This window comes from Rhineura floridana, chromosome 1 (assembly GCF_030035675.1).
Source record: "Rhineura floridana isolate rRhiFlo1 chromosome 1, rRhiFlo1.hap2, whole genome shotgun sequence".
Lineage (NCBI taxonomy): Eukaryota > Metazoa > Chordata > Lepidosauria > Squamata > Rhineuridae > Rhineura > Rhineura floridana.
In genome coordinates this window covers 50,236,664-50,253,826 of record NC_084480.1, presented here as the reverse complement: position 1 = coordinate 50,253,826, position 17,163 = coordinate 50,236,664, and the positions used below count along the sequence as shown (strand labels likewise).

Sequence of the window (17,163 nt, the reverse complement as noted above, 5' to 3'; positions counted from 1 at the left end):
AGCCACCTGCGGCTGCTGATTAGCAAAACAAAAACTATGGACGAGCCTAAACAGGGTCTCTGGCTTGGCCCTTTAGGCTCTTTTCAGACAATTAAAAAAAATTCACTATTCTCTGACTCTTGTTCTAATACACTTATACGACATCTCAATAAAATGAAAGTCAGCCACTGAAAAAGATGTGCTCTCCAGCATTTGGGAGCATGAACATATAGCCTCAAATATGCCAGAAGGTCCACAAAATGGCATGTCATTATGGTACTTACTACCACAAAATGTGGTTTCAGTCTGTATCTGTACTGGACTTGAAATTATTTTATATAATTTAACATCAACACAAAATCGAGCCTTCAGTGTCATCTGCCCAGCTCTCTGGAATGCTCTGCCTTCTGTTTTAAGCGCCTGCTGAAAACCTTTCTGTTTCACCATGCTTATGTAGGCAATTAAGTACATGCTTTTTTTTGCAACAAATGACCTTTGTTTTTATTGTATTTTTAATGTGTGGGATTTTTAAAAATTCTATGGTGGTTGTTTTAAACATGTTACAAATGGCTTTGAGGTTTTTAACAAAATAGTGGTATACAAATATTTTTATAAATAAATGTAAGCTTTTATTTTTAATTGCTTTGGGATACTGTATTTAATGGAGAGTGCTTAATGAAATAAATAATGTGTCATTGGCCACTACTTTAGATAGCTTTAAAAAAGATTAGGCAGATTTGGTCTAGCAGGTCTATCCACTGCTATTTTCACATGACAGCTTAATGGAAACTTCATGTACAGAGGCAGTATACCTCCAAATACCAGGGGAACATCACTTTCATGCCCTGTTTGTGAACTTCCTAGATACATAAGGGTGACTGCTATTTAAAATAGGATGCTGAGCTAGAAAGCTTTTAGTCAGCATGGCCAATACATCAGGGATACTGTAGCAGTGGATTTTCTGCATCCACAGAGGGATGGACTAGATGACCTTTGATATTCTTTCCAATGCTGTCATTCTATGGTCGAGTTTAGCAAGGCAATTATTATGTTGTTTTACTACTGTGGAGTGGTAGCCTCTTAACTGTGTGGGTTAAAGGGGTAACGAAACATTATATATTTCATCCAGGAAGCTATTAGAATTCCCAATACACCATTAAAACAAAAGTGAAAAATATAGATATAAAGTTGGACCAACTAATTATACAGCCAAGAGAGTGGCTATATACTATAGCCAGCATGGATTTTTCAAATTCCATAATGTTAAATTGAAAATACCCCCCTCATGCCATTCTGCTGCTTCTCATAAGCTCATTTTAAAATAAAACTTTATAAAACTTATAGTCCTGAACTCAGAAACGCTTAACAACCCTCTAAACTTTCATCGCAATACACAAAACAGTCAGAGAGAATCAAGAATTCAAAGTGTAAAAAGAGAGAGAAACCAGACCCCTGTTGGACTTTTTTTCTGTCAGAGTTCTTATAATTTGTTGAAATTAATTAAAAATCAGCCATGTTCACAGAGTACCTGTAATCCTATTACTGGCCTTGCCCCATACTCTGACCTTCATCTTCTGCAGTTTAAAAGTTCAAAGCTGATTTTTAGCTGATTTTTAATAAATTTAATAATTTTAGCCTTGAACTCAATGATAAGGCCGGGCATGCTCAGTAAGAACCAACTGTCAGTGTTCTAAAAGCCAGACTCACAGCTGCTTAGCCTTGCTAATCAGAGGGCCACACCCACACCAGACCTTTATTTCACTTTAGACAGTCATGGCTTCCCCCAAAGAATCCTGAGAAGTGTAGTTTGTGAAGTGTGCTGAGAGGAGACTCCTAGTGGAGCTCTAGTGGCCAGACTGGTTTAACAGTCAGCCACTCTGATTGAAGGTCTGTGAGGGAAACAGGGCATCTCCTAGCAACTCTCAGCACACTTCACTAACTATACTTCCCAGGATTCTTTGAGAGAAGCCATGACTGTCCAAAGTGAAGTAAAGGCCTGGTGTGAATGTGGCCAGTGACAGCTTTGGTTTAAATTTGAGTGGGATGCTAGATGTGCCTGCTGTAGAATAAAAAGGTGGGGGAAACCCTGAAAAAGAATGATACTGTTCACAATGTTTTCCTTTTGGAAAGGAAAAGGGCTTCCCCTCTGCCCAGTGCCCACACATCCAATCTCCTCCCCTCCCCCTTCCTCACTCCCCCTCCCCTCCCTGCTCCTCCCCCAGGTCAGTTTCTCCTATCCTAAGCATGATTGCACAGGTGTAAATCCCACTGAACTCAAAAAGCATGCAAATGATCAAACCTGCCTTTCCTTCCTCCTCCTCCCTTCTATCCCCTTCCTCTTGCCCCCTCTTTTCCCCTCCCCCATCCCCTTCCAATTCCCTCCTTCCCTCTCCCCCTCGGTCACTTTACCTATCTTCAGTGTGGTTGCATGGGAGTAAATCCCGCTGAACTCAATAAGCATGCAAATGATCAAACCTGCCCTCCCCTTCTCCTCCCTCCCATCACCTCCCTTTTCCCCCTTCCCTCCTGCTCCTTTGCCCCTCCTTCCCCATCCCTGTCCCCTTCCAATCCCCTCCTTCTCTCTTGTCCTCCTCCCCCTCCACTCTTCCCCCTCCTCCCTCATGGTCAGTTTTACCTACCTTAAGCATGACTGCAGGGGAGTAGATCCCATTGAATCCAGTAAGTATGCTAATAATCAGACCTGCCTTTCCCCTCCTTCCCCTCTCCTCTCCCTTCCTCCTCCCCTTCCCTTCCCTCTTCCTTCTTTCTCCTCCCTTGTCCACTCCAGCCCTCCCTCCCTCTTCTCCCCCCCCCATGGTCAGTTTTGCCTATCCTAAGCATGACTGCATGGGAGTAAATCCCACTGAACTTAATGATGCTAATGAACAAAGCTGCCCTCCACTTCCCCTTCCCTCCTGCCTGTTCCCATCCCCCTTGTCCCCTCTATCCTCCCTCCCCCTCCCCTTCATGTCCTCCTCCTCCCCTCCCTGCCGCCCCAGGTCAGTTTCACCTATCCTAAGCATGATTGCACAGGAGTAAATCACAGGAGTAAATCACACTGAACTCAAAAAGCATGCAAATGATCAAACCTGCCCTCCTCATGCCACCTCCCTCTTGCCCCTTCCTACCCCTTCCTTCGCCCCTTCCGTCCCCTCCCCCATGGTCAGTTTTACCTATCCTAAGCATGATTGCACGGGAGTAAACCCCACTGATCTCAATAAGCATGCAAATGATCATACCTGCCCTCCCCTCCTCCTCCCTCCCTCCCATCACTTCCCTTTTGCCCCTTCCCTCCCCCTTCCTTCGCCCCTTCCAATCCCCTCCTTCCCTCTCCCCCTCCCCTCCCCCTTCTCCTCCCCCCATGGTCAGTTTCACCTATCCTAAGCATCATTACAGGGGAGTAAATCCAACTGAACTCAATAAGCATGCAAATTATTAATCCATTCTCGGCAAACTTGGACAGGATCCCATTTTTTACTTCCCCGATTAAAAAGCAGAGAAATTCAATAATAGGCAAAAAACCTTGTTGTTTAAGAACGTATCTATAGCCAACAGATATTTCTATTAAACTTTTAAAATTCTTCCAAGCTCCACAGGAAGTGGATTGGACTGTGAAAGACCAACCTAAATTGTGTTTGCATTTTTACCCACTTGTAGGGCAGTACAATATCTGAGAGAGGAGGTCAGGTCTCCTGCTTCCCTGGTGCATTCACTACAGCTGCCCAATTTCCCTGCTTTTTAAAGTTGGATAGAAATATCTGTGGGCTATAGTCAGTGGTGTGCTGGAGCCAGCTCGTATGGGCTCGCGAGACCCGATTGTTAAAGTTTCGAGAATTTTGCGAGCTGTTTGTTAACAGAGGGAGCAGGGGAAGTCTTCTGCTCCTCTGATTGGTGGACGAAAGACATGTATCAGAAGCATGGGCTTCTGGGCAGAGTTTAGAAAAGTTACTTCTTTGAACTGCAACTACCATCAGCCCAATCCAGTGGCCATGCTGGCTGGGGCTGATGGGAGTTGTAATTAGGGTTGCCATATTGCCCGGTTAACCAGGTTTTACACGGATTCTTTGCATGCCACCCGGCACCCGTTTAGCCCCTTAGATGGCCTGGATTCTCAGCTTTAATTAAAAAAAAAGTTCCTAGGTGGTCCAGTTCTCGAGATATACATAAAAACTTCAGCTACTCCCCCAACTGTTAAATCTTTTTTTTAAACAAATCTATACTTTATAGCACTTTGTAGCTCAGGCTAACCCAGCCCGTTCAGGATTGCAGCCATCAGTGTGAAGCCAGTTTGGTTGACCTGGGCAGTGTCTAGAAAACCTCATTGCAAGGCCAGAAAATGGTGGGTCCCCCCCTTTATCTGAAAATCTCATAAATTGGGTAAGTATATACATTTCAGTTTTTTCCCCTGTTGTGTGTAGGAGTCAGATCCTGGGCAGTGTTTTTGAAACCTTCCCAATACTTGCTTTTGTGGGGGTAAAAGCATGCTAATCCCATATGCCCAGAGTAAATCCCACTGAATTCAATAGGACTTACTTTTGAGTAGACATGGTTATGAATGTGATGTAAATTAATGGGACTTTTGAGTGAACGTAAATAAGAACTGTGTTTGTGTTCTAACTCTTTCTGTTACTAATGGGAGTTAATTAACTTGCATATGCCCATAGTAAATTTTCAGATACTTTCAGACCCTCAGCAATTTTCAAGTGGTCTATGTAGAAGAAAAGTTTGGGAAACCCTGGTATAAGACATCTGCTTATGTCCCTATGCTGCTCTCACCCCTCATTTAGGTGCCTGGGATGCTTGCATGTGGACATACCTCCTTACAGTTATGGAAAGTGATTCTTAATAATAAGTCTCCAGACACAAAGTTACATAGGTATTTATCAGTTGTTTAGTAGAAAATTCAGAAGTGCAGAGTCCCTTCATGATAGTTGCAGCCACATACACCCTTTTTTACTCCTGGATTAAGAATGAGATCTTTGTTAATGCATTCTCTCACAACAACAAACATCTCTAGGAGCCAATCAGCATGTAAGTGGAGAGTGTTAGCAATTGAGAAGAGTCTTCTCAGTGGATGACTCACCTGCTTTCACTCTGATTGGCTCCAATCAGCAGGAAAGGCAAGGAAGCCTATTAGAAGACTCTTCTTAGTGACTAACACACTCCCTTTTCATGCTGACTGTAGGATGCTTGGAGACATAGGGACCCTGCTCCCAAAACAGCAGAGGGACTAAGATCCCCTGGGCAACTACCCGCCTGGTGCTTATGGACGTGACCGTAATATATTTTGTAAAGTGCAAGTTCGATATTATTTATTAAGTGAGTTTAGGATTACACTGATGGCATTCCCAAATATGTACTTTCACACAGACTTTGGTTTTCCATAACACAATGTTTGTCCAAGCCTCCACACTTGGGGGGTCACTACTTGCACACGCCTTCCATAAGCACATCAAAGTTGGATACACACCTGAACCAAGACCCAGACAAAAGGGCACTCAAAACAAAAAGGTAATTACAGTGGCTGAGTAGATCTTGTACAGTGGTTATACTGACTGGGCAGCCAACTGTCCTTCACATTTTACAAAATACTTTTTCCTATACAAAGATTAAATTTCTGTGTATGAAAAAGTAATATATGAAGTGGTCTCAATAGTGAGAAAAGTAAACAAATGAATGGTGATCCAAATGTTTTTCATTCTCACGTTATGAAGCTAGCTGCCAGATGATGTATCACCTTCCCTACGCATGCAGCGTAGACTGAAAAAACAGCACCCAAGCCACCATTCAATACGTGCACGTGTTCTTTCCAACATGAATCTACAGGTCTCAAAAAGTAATGTGTGACAAAGTCCTCAAACACCTTATAACATACCTCAGACATGGTCTCTTGTTCTACCAGCATGCCTTCACACCATCACTTTGCCAAAACATAAGGATAGGTAAATTGCTTTTAGGGAGGTTCACAATTATGATTTCCTATTTATTTAATCTAAAAATATTTAAAATACATAAAAACAGCCAGGGGAAGATATTGGAGAAATATAAAATAAATTCAAATTAAGAAGGGGTGGAGGTGAAGAGACCTTAAATGTGCTACTCACCATCTCTCAGCCTATCCTCCTCTCAGGATGAAAACAATGGAGAACCATGACCACCCCCAGGAAGAAGGGCACACTTAAAATGTAGAGGAAAAAATCATCTACAACCATAGTGTGAAATCAAATACTTATTGGGACACAGTATGAAGAAATATTTATATAAATATGACTCTCAAATATGTTTATGAATTACACAATCTGTAAATATATTTATAGTGCAATCCAATGTTTGTTTACTCAGAAGCAAGTCCCAATGTATTCAATGGGGCTTACTCAAACTGGGAAGTGTGCAGAGAACTACAGCCTCAAGTGATGCTTGAGGCTTTCAACTTGTTCTTTCAACTTGTTCTTTTAAGTTGAGACCTTATCCAAGTCTGAGTCTGTGTTGGAATTGCTTTTTAATATGTTTTTAAGCCTTTTCTTTTTTTAAAAAAAATGTTTTTCTACAGCTTTTAAAAAATATTTTCAAGGATGTTTTAATATATTTTAAAGTCTGTTTTTATGATGTTTTAAAGTGCTTTTAGTGCTTTTGTTTGCCGCCCTGGGCTCCTACTGGGAGGAACGGTGGGATATAAATCAAATAATAAATAAATAAACTACATACACCCAACCCAAAATTCAGAATCATGCCTCTTTAGGCTGTTTTCCAACTGTTTATTCTTGCTTTATGGTTATTGGATTTTAAATGGCTTTATTTCTTGTTGTGAGCTGCCTTGGTTTCCAACCCTACCTCACAGGGTTGTTGGAAAGACTACACACACACACACTGCAGATGTATAAATACATACAGCCCATATAATAGTTTATTGTCAAACCAGTTGGTCATTGCAGAAAAATCAGTATTAGTTTTAAAAAAATCAGTATTAGTTTCCTACAGAATAAAAACTGAAATACCTAAGTAAGCCCTGCCTACTTGCTTTAAAATAGGACTGGAGACGGGGAGGACAGAAAGAGAACACAAACACAATTATTTTTTACATTCACTCCGCAGTCCCATTGATTTTCAGCACATTCATAACCATGTCTACTCAAAAGTAAATCCTATTGAATTCAATGGGATTTACGCTGGAGATATGGGATTAGCAATGCTTTTACCCCCACAAAAGCAAGTATTGGGAAGGTTTTCAAAACACTGCCCAGGATCTGACTCCTACACACAAGAGGGGAAAAAACTGAAATGTATATACTTACCCAATTTATGAGATGTTCAGATAAACGGGGGGGGGCACCATTTTCTGGCCTTGCAATGAGGTTTACTAGACACTGCCACAGGTCAAACAAACACTTCACTGATTGGCTGCAATCCTGAACGGGCGGGGTTAAAGCTACAAAGTGCTATACAGTAGTTTAAAAAAAGATTTAATGGGTGGGCTGATATTTTTATGTATATCTCGAGAACCGGACCACCTAGAAACTTAATTTTTTTAAAAATTAAAGCTGAGAATCACCCCCCGCTGATGGTGTCACCTGGTGCAGTCCACACACCCCGCACCCCCCTCATGACGCCACTGTCTACTCCCTTCTGTTTTTCCCAGCATTATTGTCTTTTCTGGTGAATCATGTCTTCTCATTATGTGTCCAAAGTATGATAACCTCAGTTTCATCATTTTAGCTTCTAGTTATAGTTCTGGTTGAATTTGTTCTAACACCCAATTATTTGTCTTTTTCTCTGCCCATGGTATGCGCAATGGTCTCCTCCAACACCACATTTCAAATAAGTTTATTTTTCTCTTATCTGTTTTTTTCACTGTCCAACTTTCACATCCATACATAGAGATTGGGAATACAATGGTCTGAATGATCCTGACTTTAGTGTGCAGTGATACATCTTTGCATTTGAGGACCTTTTCTAGTTCTCTCATAGCTGCCCTCTCCAGTCCTAGCCTTCTTCTGATTTCTTGACTGTGGTCTCCATTTTGGTTAATGACTGTGCCGAGGTATTGATAATCCTTGACAAGTTCAATGTCCTCATTGTCAACTGTAAAGTTACATAAATCTTCTGTTGTCATTACTTTGGTCTTTTTGATGTTCAGCTGTAGTCCTGCTTTTGTGCTTTCCTCTTTAACTTTCATCAGCATTCGTTTCAAATCATTACTGGTTTCTGCTAAGAGTATGGTATTGTCTGCATATCTTAAATTACTGATATTTCTCCCTCAGTTTTCACACCTCCTCATCTTGGGCCAATCTCCCTTTCCATATGATGTGTTCTGCATATAAACAAATAGGATGATAAAATACACCCCTGTCTCACACCCTTTCCGATGGGGAACCAATTGGTTTCTCCATATTCTGTCCTTACACTAGCCTCTTGTCCAGAGTATATAGGTTGTGCATCAGAACAGTCAGATACTGTGGTACCACCATTTCTTTTAAAACCGTTCCATAGTTTTTTGTTATCTACACAATCAAAGACTTTGCTGTAATCTGTAAAGCACAAGGTGATTTTCTTCTGAAATACCTTGGTCCATTCCATTATCCAGCGTATGCTTGCAATATGATCTCTGGTGCCTCTTCCCTTTCTAAATCCAGCTTGGATTTTTTTTTCCGGAGAGCCGGTTGTTAAATATTTACCAGCACACCACTAGCTATAGTGGTTTAGTGGTTAAAGTGTTGGACTACAACCTTCAAATCCCACACAGCCATGAAGCTCACTGGGTGACCTTGGGCCAGTCACTGCCTCTTAGTCTCAGAGGAAGGCAGTGGTAAACCCCCTCTGAATACCGCTTACCATGAAAACCCTATTCATAGGGTCGCCCATAAGTCGGGATCGACTGGAAGGCAGTCCATTATTATTATTATAGGTACGTTCTTAAAGCGCAAGGTTTTTTGCCTATTAGTTTAATAATAATATGCAAAACTCAAAGAAGGAACAGCTTTTGCCTTTTGGACTCTCTCAGCAACCTTTTTTATTGGTTCTTTTGATTAATGCAATACATCCAGAAATAGCCTTCAAATCTTACAAATACACATGAGAACTCAAAAACAGCAGTTTTAATTAAATTATGACCTGGAGAAAAACTAAGCAGAAGCAAAAACTGTGAACAGGCATGTAATTCTACGTCATTTCCCACATTTTATTCAAGGAAAGCTGTTGGCTCCATTTTAGCTGCTCAGCTGCACATCAACATGGTGCAATATAAGACTAATGTCACAGGATAGGAAACAGAACAGTCAAAGCAGGGAAACAAGATTATTTAAAAGTTCACAACTACAGCACTACAGCAAAGGTTGCCAATGTGGGCCCCTCAAGTACTTCCTATGGCACCTGCGAACTGTCGTACTAAAGATCACCTTAAAAATCTGCAGTGCATGAGACTTTGCTCTACCTTCTCAGTCCCAGTTTGCACTGGCTCAGCCTCTCCTGTATTCAACACACCCTCTTGAACATTCCTACATTTCATTGTATGCCAGGACTGGACACCCAGCCTCCCCTGTTCTGAACAATGGAGAGGAGTGTGACGCCCTTCCCTGGCTCTCCCTGTCAGGTTCCTACCTGCTCGTGGCTACTGCCTTTCACTAGGCACCACCAGGGACTCCACCAGTCCGGACTGTCCTTTTTTATGGTTTCTCTCTCCGCTCTAGCACAGATCTCAATAGATCCCCCTGCTAGGCAGCACCACCAGTCACGTTCTACAACCAATGTTCCCAGAGACCTTGCCTGAGTCTCTCTATCCGGTTACATTCGTGACTGCGTGCCTATGCTGTTCCCAACCCCCTTGTATCAATGCAGGTAACTCATAACTCGGGGTTGCTCTGGATACTTATAATGTTATCTTCTCCTCTTCACCGCTGCCACCATTTGTTACTGTTTCCCTTCAGCCTTGGTTATTACCTTACCCTCCCTTCTGGTCTGTGAAACCCCAGCCAAGGATCAGGCCTTCGGTAAACCAAAATAGTATTTATTAAATAACATTAATAACAAGATAACTTTGATAATGATCTACAAGCTTATGGTTTCATCTATTACTGTGATATTTGACTTATTACTAATCCGAACTCCACCTCCCTCTTTCTCCACACTCTCCTGACATACACCAACTCACACCCACCTCCCAACTCCACCAAAACAACCCACTCACGTCCACCCAGATTCAACTGTCATCCTTCCATTTATATTCTCAGCCATCCAAACACTCAGCCAATCATCCAGCATTGTACTGCTCATTTACTCCCCCCTCCTGTTTCATTCCACTTACCACATATCTTCTATACAAACGGCACTTACCATATATACATTAATACAGGAACATCACAAGGAGCAAAGTGCTTCTGTCTGTGAGCAACTGCAGTGATGGCTAATGTAGGTGCCTTTTTTAAAAAAATTGGGGGGGCTGATGGTGGGGCATGCCTGCACAATTTTTTGTTCCTGTCTCTTTTTCTGTTCTTTTAGAAGGGCCAGCCATTTTGTATTATGCTGCACCTTCATGGCAGCCATTTTGTGTTATGTCATCCCCACACAAGCACTTCAGGCATTCTATGACTGCTGCCTATGAACCTCCTTCAAAATTCCAAGTATGCCTAGAGTCCCAAAACGATTGGTAATCTCTGGGCTATAACAACAGCAGTAGATGCAACCTATAATCTGCAGGACATAAATGTGTTTTGCTGAGTCAGATTTACAAGGTTCTTTAAAAAAGAACTCTGAAGAAGCTACCTCTGTAGGTTGCAATCAATTAGTATCAAGATTGTATAATGAAAAGAGAGTGTGACTTGAACACCATTTCAAAAATGCCACTTCATCATGTAATCAGCCCTTGGACTTAAGCAAGTCACTTCTCTGTCTATCATGGTTTCCTTTATGCAAATATAAAATGGAAGCAACAGTGGTCTACCTCACAGCAGTGTTGTCAGAACAAAAAAAGGTGAAGGCTATAATGCACTCTATACATTAAGGTTGCAATCCTATGCATACTTATCTGGGAATACACTCATTAAACAAAGTGAGACTTACTTCTGAGTAAATATGGAAGAACTGGGCTGTATAAGTCATACGAAAAGTGCTAAAAAGAGAGGTGCTGTGGTGTTGTAGTGGTTATAGCATTCCCACTTAGCCACTGACATCACCACCATCATGGTCTTTCAGTCTAACCTAGCTCAGAGGACCGTTACATGGATAAAATGGAGGGCAACCACATATGCTGCCTTAAATCCCTTGGAGACAAGACACAATAAAAAAGTTAAATAATACTAAATAATACATTTAATAATAATACATTTTGCCACACTCATGTCCAGCATTACCACAGCACAACCCCAATCACACCACATATGGTGAACATGCTCAATATATAAATCTGGCAGTGCAATGAGTCTATAGGTTTAGCACACTGTTTGGGCCATAAACAGCAGAAATACAGATTACCACATCCCGGCTCGTTGGCTCCTGTCAACAAATCTTAGCTGGCTTTGGCAGTCAATCAAAATTTGTTTTTCCCATGCTCCACCCCCCCCCAAAGAGAAGGGACAGGGCCCTCTGACACTGTGCTGAACTTGAAACCCAGCACAACTGTAAGGGGTATGCTCCTGCCCTCTACCTACAACTGAGGAAGAAGGATAGGAGCTCAAACCTGCTGTGCTAAGCCTCAGACAATCAGAAAGCTGCCCAAAGTATCATAGCTTTCCAAGTTTCTATAAGGCTCAGTGCAGCACCACAGAGGGTCCCTGACATTCTGCAATCCTGCCAAAGTCAGTGTGGCATCAGGGAGACTCCTTATACTTTTCCAGGCACAAAACAAGGGTGGGGGTTCTTCCTGAACCTATGCTCTCACCATAGCAAAAGATGTACTTGTCAGTGGTAAGCTGGTGAGTGAATTTAGGGTCACCGATAGGTCAATGTTCTGAGATATATTTGAAAGTATCACCTAACTGACCCCAACCGAGAGCTGGAAGCAAAACATATATTAAACGTCCTCGATTTCCTTCATTCACAAATCAAAACTTGGAAATCAAAAAGATTGCTTACTTGTAAAGATAATACTCCGCTTGATCCACTTGCTCACGTGAGGAAATGTTGTCTATAAACTGTGGGAGAAACAGCCTTAGCGATGACCAGTTCAAAGTTCAGAACAGAGCATAATAAGAAGTGTAAAACTACCATAGCTTTAATTCATTAATTTTTAAAATACCAACAATTAAGGTCTGTCAAAACTACTTACTTAGTAGTGGTTCACAGGTTGTTTTACATGCATACGTTAAGAAAGGATTATTCCACAGATCTGTGCAAACTGAACTAGTTTTGTGAATGGTTCAACAAGTGTTATGATCTGCAACTGAACACATTTGCATTCAACATACATTTCCACACACTTGCCAGGTAAATGGAAACAAAGCCCAGGAAGAGATACTGAAAGAACTGGGCATGTTAGCCTTGAGAAGAGAAGACTGAGGGGAGATATGATAGCACTCTTCAGGTACATGAAAGGTTGTCACACAGAGGAGGTCCAGGATCTCTTCTCAATCATCCCAGAGTGCAAGACATGGAATAATGGGCTCAAGTTGCAGGAAGCCAGATTTCGACTGAACATCAGGAAAAACTTCCTAACTGTTAGAGCGACAATAGAACTAATTACTTAGGGAGGTGGTGGTCTCTCCAACACTGGAGGCATTCAAGAAGCAGCTGTACAGCCACCTGTCACATATGCTTTAATTTGGATTCCTGCATTGAGCAGGAGGCTGGACTTAATGGCCTTATAGGCCTCTTCCAACTCTACTATTCTATGATTCTATGATCAAAATAACCATTTACAAACTAATTTTAAATAAGATCCTCCATTCTATTCCCCCTCCCATATGTTTTTCTGTCCCCCTGCCCCCAACAGCCAGTTAGCATTTCACAGCCACCAGAGTACACTCAGTCCTCATTGGCCTGTTTTGGGTATTCACCCCTTAGTTCCCCCCCTCCAGAAATATTTGTATGTCAGCAAACCTTGGGGCTCCCCCATATCTGCTCATACCTCCTCTTGTATGTTGGTGGCACCATTTTTGTTACATAAGCAATGGCACTGACTTCTGAACATTGGAAACAGAGGGAATTATTCTACATTGTTTGGGTATCTATTAAATTTATGTGGCTGCTGATCACAGCTTCTTTTTTAAGCTTGTAACAATAGGTTAGAAAGTTTGGAAACAATGGCTGGTTAAACCTCAGGAGACAGAAGCAAGGATAAGTAGGGCTCATCCAAAGATTAAGGCTGGGGCACCAATATTTTGCATAGCTCCTTCAACCTTTTCTCTAGCAAAAGCAAAAATCAATTATGTAAAATAACTGATATATGCAAAAATGACTTAATTTGTATAATCTATACAAACCACAAATTTTAGCTTTTTTGGTACAAAACAGCTTGGTGTAGATTTTTTTTTTAAGTGCATGTAGCCCCATCAGGAACCATTAAACGCTTCATCTATACAAAGCCTACTCTTTTTGTTCTCATTGTTATTTTCCTTCAGAGGCTTCAGATCATTCCCCTTATCGAGGGCACAGATGAAAGTGAAAAGCTGGGAAACCTTGAAGGGAATGCTGCAGGACTGCAGCAAAGACAATGGTAGGGTACTGGAATGAAAACCTGAGAGAGCTCCTGAACCTTTAAAGCCGCAGCAGGTGTAGCTTCTCCTATCACTGCAGCACTGTGATCAGGAAAATCCTATGTGGTGACTTAAGCACCACAACTCTTTAAGAAAGAAGGACCATCTCAGAGTCTGCACCTCGCAACCCTAGCAAAAGGCCTGCCGGAACCTGCTGCTAAGGATGCCTGTTTTGGCATGAAAAGAAATGGCATAGAAACAAGGGATTGTTCCTCAGATCGTGGAAGCAGGAGCAGAGACATGTCATAGCATTTGCCCTAATGAGAAAGAGCCGGATGGGGCAGGCCCAGCATTAGATAAGGAGGTGGCTTCCATCTTTCCACAGAATTATAAGGAATACAGTGATTTGAGGACGGTAGCCTCAGCCATGGGACTTCGCAAGACCTACCCAGTGAAGTTGGCCTGTCTGGTGGGATCCCAGAAGATGCTGGTGTGCAAGTAAAATCAGCAGCAGAATCCAGAATGTGACCCATGACAGATTACAGCAGTCAGCATAAAAAAAGAAAAAATCCATTTTACTGGATAAGTGCAGTGTTTTTTTTGTGACAGTACTCACCAGCACCTCTTTTCTTTTCTTGCTGCCAATGGCAACAATTTTCTGCTTGCACACCCAGCACTTTTATCAAGGCACCTTATTTTTTACCTCCCCCCAAAAAACACTGGGTAAGTGGATCCCTATTTTATCGTAATTGTCAGGGGCAGGGCAACAGCTATCCACTCTCAAGTCCCTTAGTGTTACTGAAGAGCAATCATCCGTTCTCTCAGATTTGAGGCTTAAGGATAGCCGTCCAGTTCTGCATGAAAGCAGTATATTACATATATAATTATTCGTGAACTGGAAGAAGTCAAATAGAAGCCCCTGCTTTCTCTTTGACATGATACTGGAATTGGAGAACAATACCCAATTAAATGAACAAACAGCACATGATGTTTTAAATGAAACTTTTTTCACGAAATGCTTAGCTGACGTATGGAAATTTCTACCATCAGCTTGAGGTATGGCAGGGTGTGCGCATCAGAATATTAACTGAAAATAGGAATATCAACAACTATTGATATAAAATGATATTCCCTTCAAGAAAAAATATCTCAGTAGTACAGCGTATCTTTGCATTCAGGAGGTTCCTGGTTTAATCTGTTGCATCTCTAGTTTAAAAAAATCAGGTACTAGGCAATGTGCAAGATACTGTCTGTGACCTTGGAGAGTCACTGTCAGTCAGAGTAGACCAATGACAGGAAATCTATAGCTCCCCAGAATTCACAAGACTGCAACTCCCATCATCCATGACTATTGTTATCTGGCTGGAGCTGATGGGGGATGGAGTCTGAAATATTGGAATGGTCCCTGGAGTAGACAGTCCTAGCCTGACCTGACATAAGGCAGATTCTTATGTTCCTATCACAAAATATCACAACCTGCCTATTGTAAGGTAATTCATAATTTATCTGGACCCTAAGAACATAAGAAGAACTTTCCAGTCCTTTTCAATTCAGGTTCAGGTATGGCATCAAAACTGACCTTTGTCAGGAGAGAACTAGAGGAAGTGATACTCGAATGATTCTCCTTGGGGGGTGCTAAACTACAGTGGTTTCACTCCTACCTACAGGGCCAGAGCATGTTCGCAGCTTAGGGATATGCAGTCACCTAGGAAATGCCCTTCCCTCTGAGGTACATTTGGTCTCATCATTGTACACATTTCAACTTCAGGTAAAGGCACATATTTTACACAGGCCTTTGGGGATAGAGCATGAGATCAAACTATCCCATTGCATTGTTGTTGTTTCTGATTGCTGCTGATTTGATTTAAAGATAATAATGCTGGAAAAAACAGAAGGGAGCAGAAAAAGAGAAAGACCAAACAAGAGATGGACTGATTCCATAAAGGAAGCCACAGAACTTACAAGATCTGATCAGGGTGGTTCATGACAGATTGTATAGGAGGTCGCTGATTCATAGGGTCACCATAAGTCGTAATCGACTTGAAGGCACCTAACACCAACAACAAACGGTCCATCGCTGCTTATGTAACACGGTTTCCTTGCATTGAGCTGTATGTAACACACCCTTGGACAAGGTGAAGGCTGGGCTATAAATGCCTATAAATAAATAGATAAAACCTACCTGAGGCTGGGATTGAAGGACAGGTAATGGAGTGCTATATTAGGCTACTGTGCTGACTAGCATATCGACTTGAAGGCACATAGCAACAACAATGCTGACTAGAGATTTTTTGTATAACACTTAGTACATTTTAACATGCAGTACACATAATTAACAAGCTTAAGTGTCCTCACGTATCCACATCTGGACACTGCAAGAACATCTGGCCCAGTAAGGCTATGTTATTTTTCAAGGCAATCAATAACTCTTTTTTTAATCAATTTAGTCAATTGCCTTGTTGCTGTATTGACATGCATGACCCCTACAGGCCAGCAATACTTTTATTGACACCTTGGAACTTAGAATCTTATCTATAGGCCTGAGGGAATTAAGAAATGGAGCTTGTTCTACAAAGCAGTAACACTACATCCAAAGGAGGTCAGCTCAATAGTGGGACGAATAACGCAGATTAAAAAGTAATAACAAAGCCTGACAAGAGAGATTAAAGAGAAGGCAAATCACATTGAGGCAAATCATCTCTACTGACTATTTTTAATGACTATTACTGTGCCCTCAGCAAAATCCTAACTCAGTAACACAATAGTGTATGTTTAGCAAGGCAGCAAAAGATATTTCAGTTCAATATATCCTGGAAGAAACATGCTAAACCTGTTCATAGATAGCTTGGGGGGAGGGTCATCTTTATCCAAGCTGGAGTTTGTTCTTACCCGAGATATAGTTAAAGAGCTGACAGGAAGTTTTCTTTCATAGGTTTTGTCCATCAGAGAGGCTAGTTCAGCTGTAGAAATAAAATAAAAATATTTAGTTCTCACTAATGGTTTCTAGGGAGGTAAAAAAACCCAAAAGAGTACAACCGATATTATTCTGCAACCTGGACTAAGAGACAGATAAATCATTTAATTTTATTTAAGCCTCAGTTTTTTAATATCTCCAATGGAAGTGTAAAATTCTCACTCCAGCCATAGGATTTGCTGCTAGCCTACTAGTCAAATGCAAGTTAACAATGTCTCCTTTGGAAGCAGTAAAGTAGCAAATGGAAGCTAGCCTATTTTAAGAAGTTTAGACTCCTTGAATGTGTCAGTGAAATTTAGATTTTTTGCTCTGGCATACATTACTTTACACTTGTTTACACTGAATTGCATTTGCCATTTTACTGCCCATTCACTCAGTTTGAAGAGATCCTTTTGGAGCTCTCAGCAGTCCCTTTTTGTTTTAATGACCCTGAACAATTTAGTATCATCAGCAAACTTGGTCATCAGACTGCTCACCCCTAACTCTAGATCATTTATAACAAGTTAAAAAGCACAGGTTCCAATACGGATCCTTGGGGGATGTCAATTTCTACATCCCTCCATTGGGAGAACAATCCATTTGTTTCTA

The 17,163-nt window shown here is 41.4% G+C and overlaps 1 protein-coding gene across 2 annotated transcripts in view; it reads right to left on the bottom strand.

Annotated features, from left to right (window-relative positions):
• The window catches only part of MRPS27 (mitochondrial ribosomal protein S27), a 101,866-nt gene that overhangs the window by 64,103 nt on the left and 20,600 nt on the right, over window positions 1-17,163 (bottom strand). The window contains exons 3-5 of one of the 2 annotated variants that reach the window (XM_061621255.1): window positions 16,491-16,561; window positions 14,050-14,088; window positions 12,043-12,101 (exon numbers count right to left, since the gene is read on the bottom strand). In XM_061621255.1, coding sequence (XP_061477239.1) covers window positions 12,043-12,101; window positions 14,050-14,088; window positions 16,491-16,561 — 169 coding nt within the window. The remainder of the gene's footprint in view (window positions 1-12,042; window positions 12,102-14,049; window positions 14,089-16,490; window positions 16,562-17,163) is intronic. The other variant, XM_061621261.1, reaches the window with a different exon arrangement.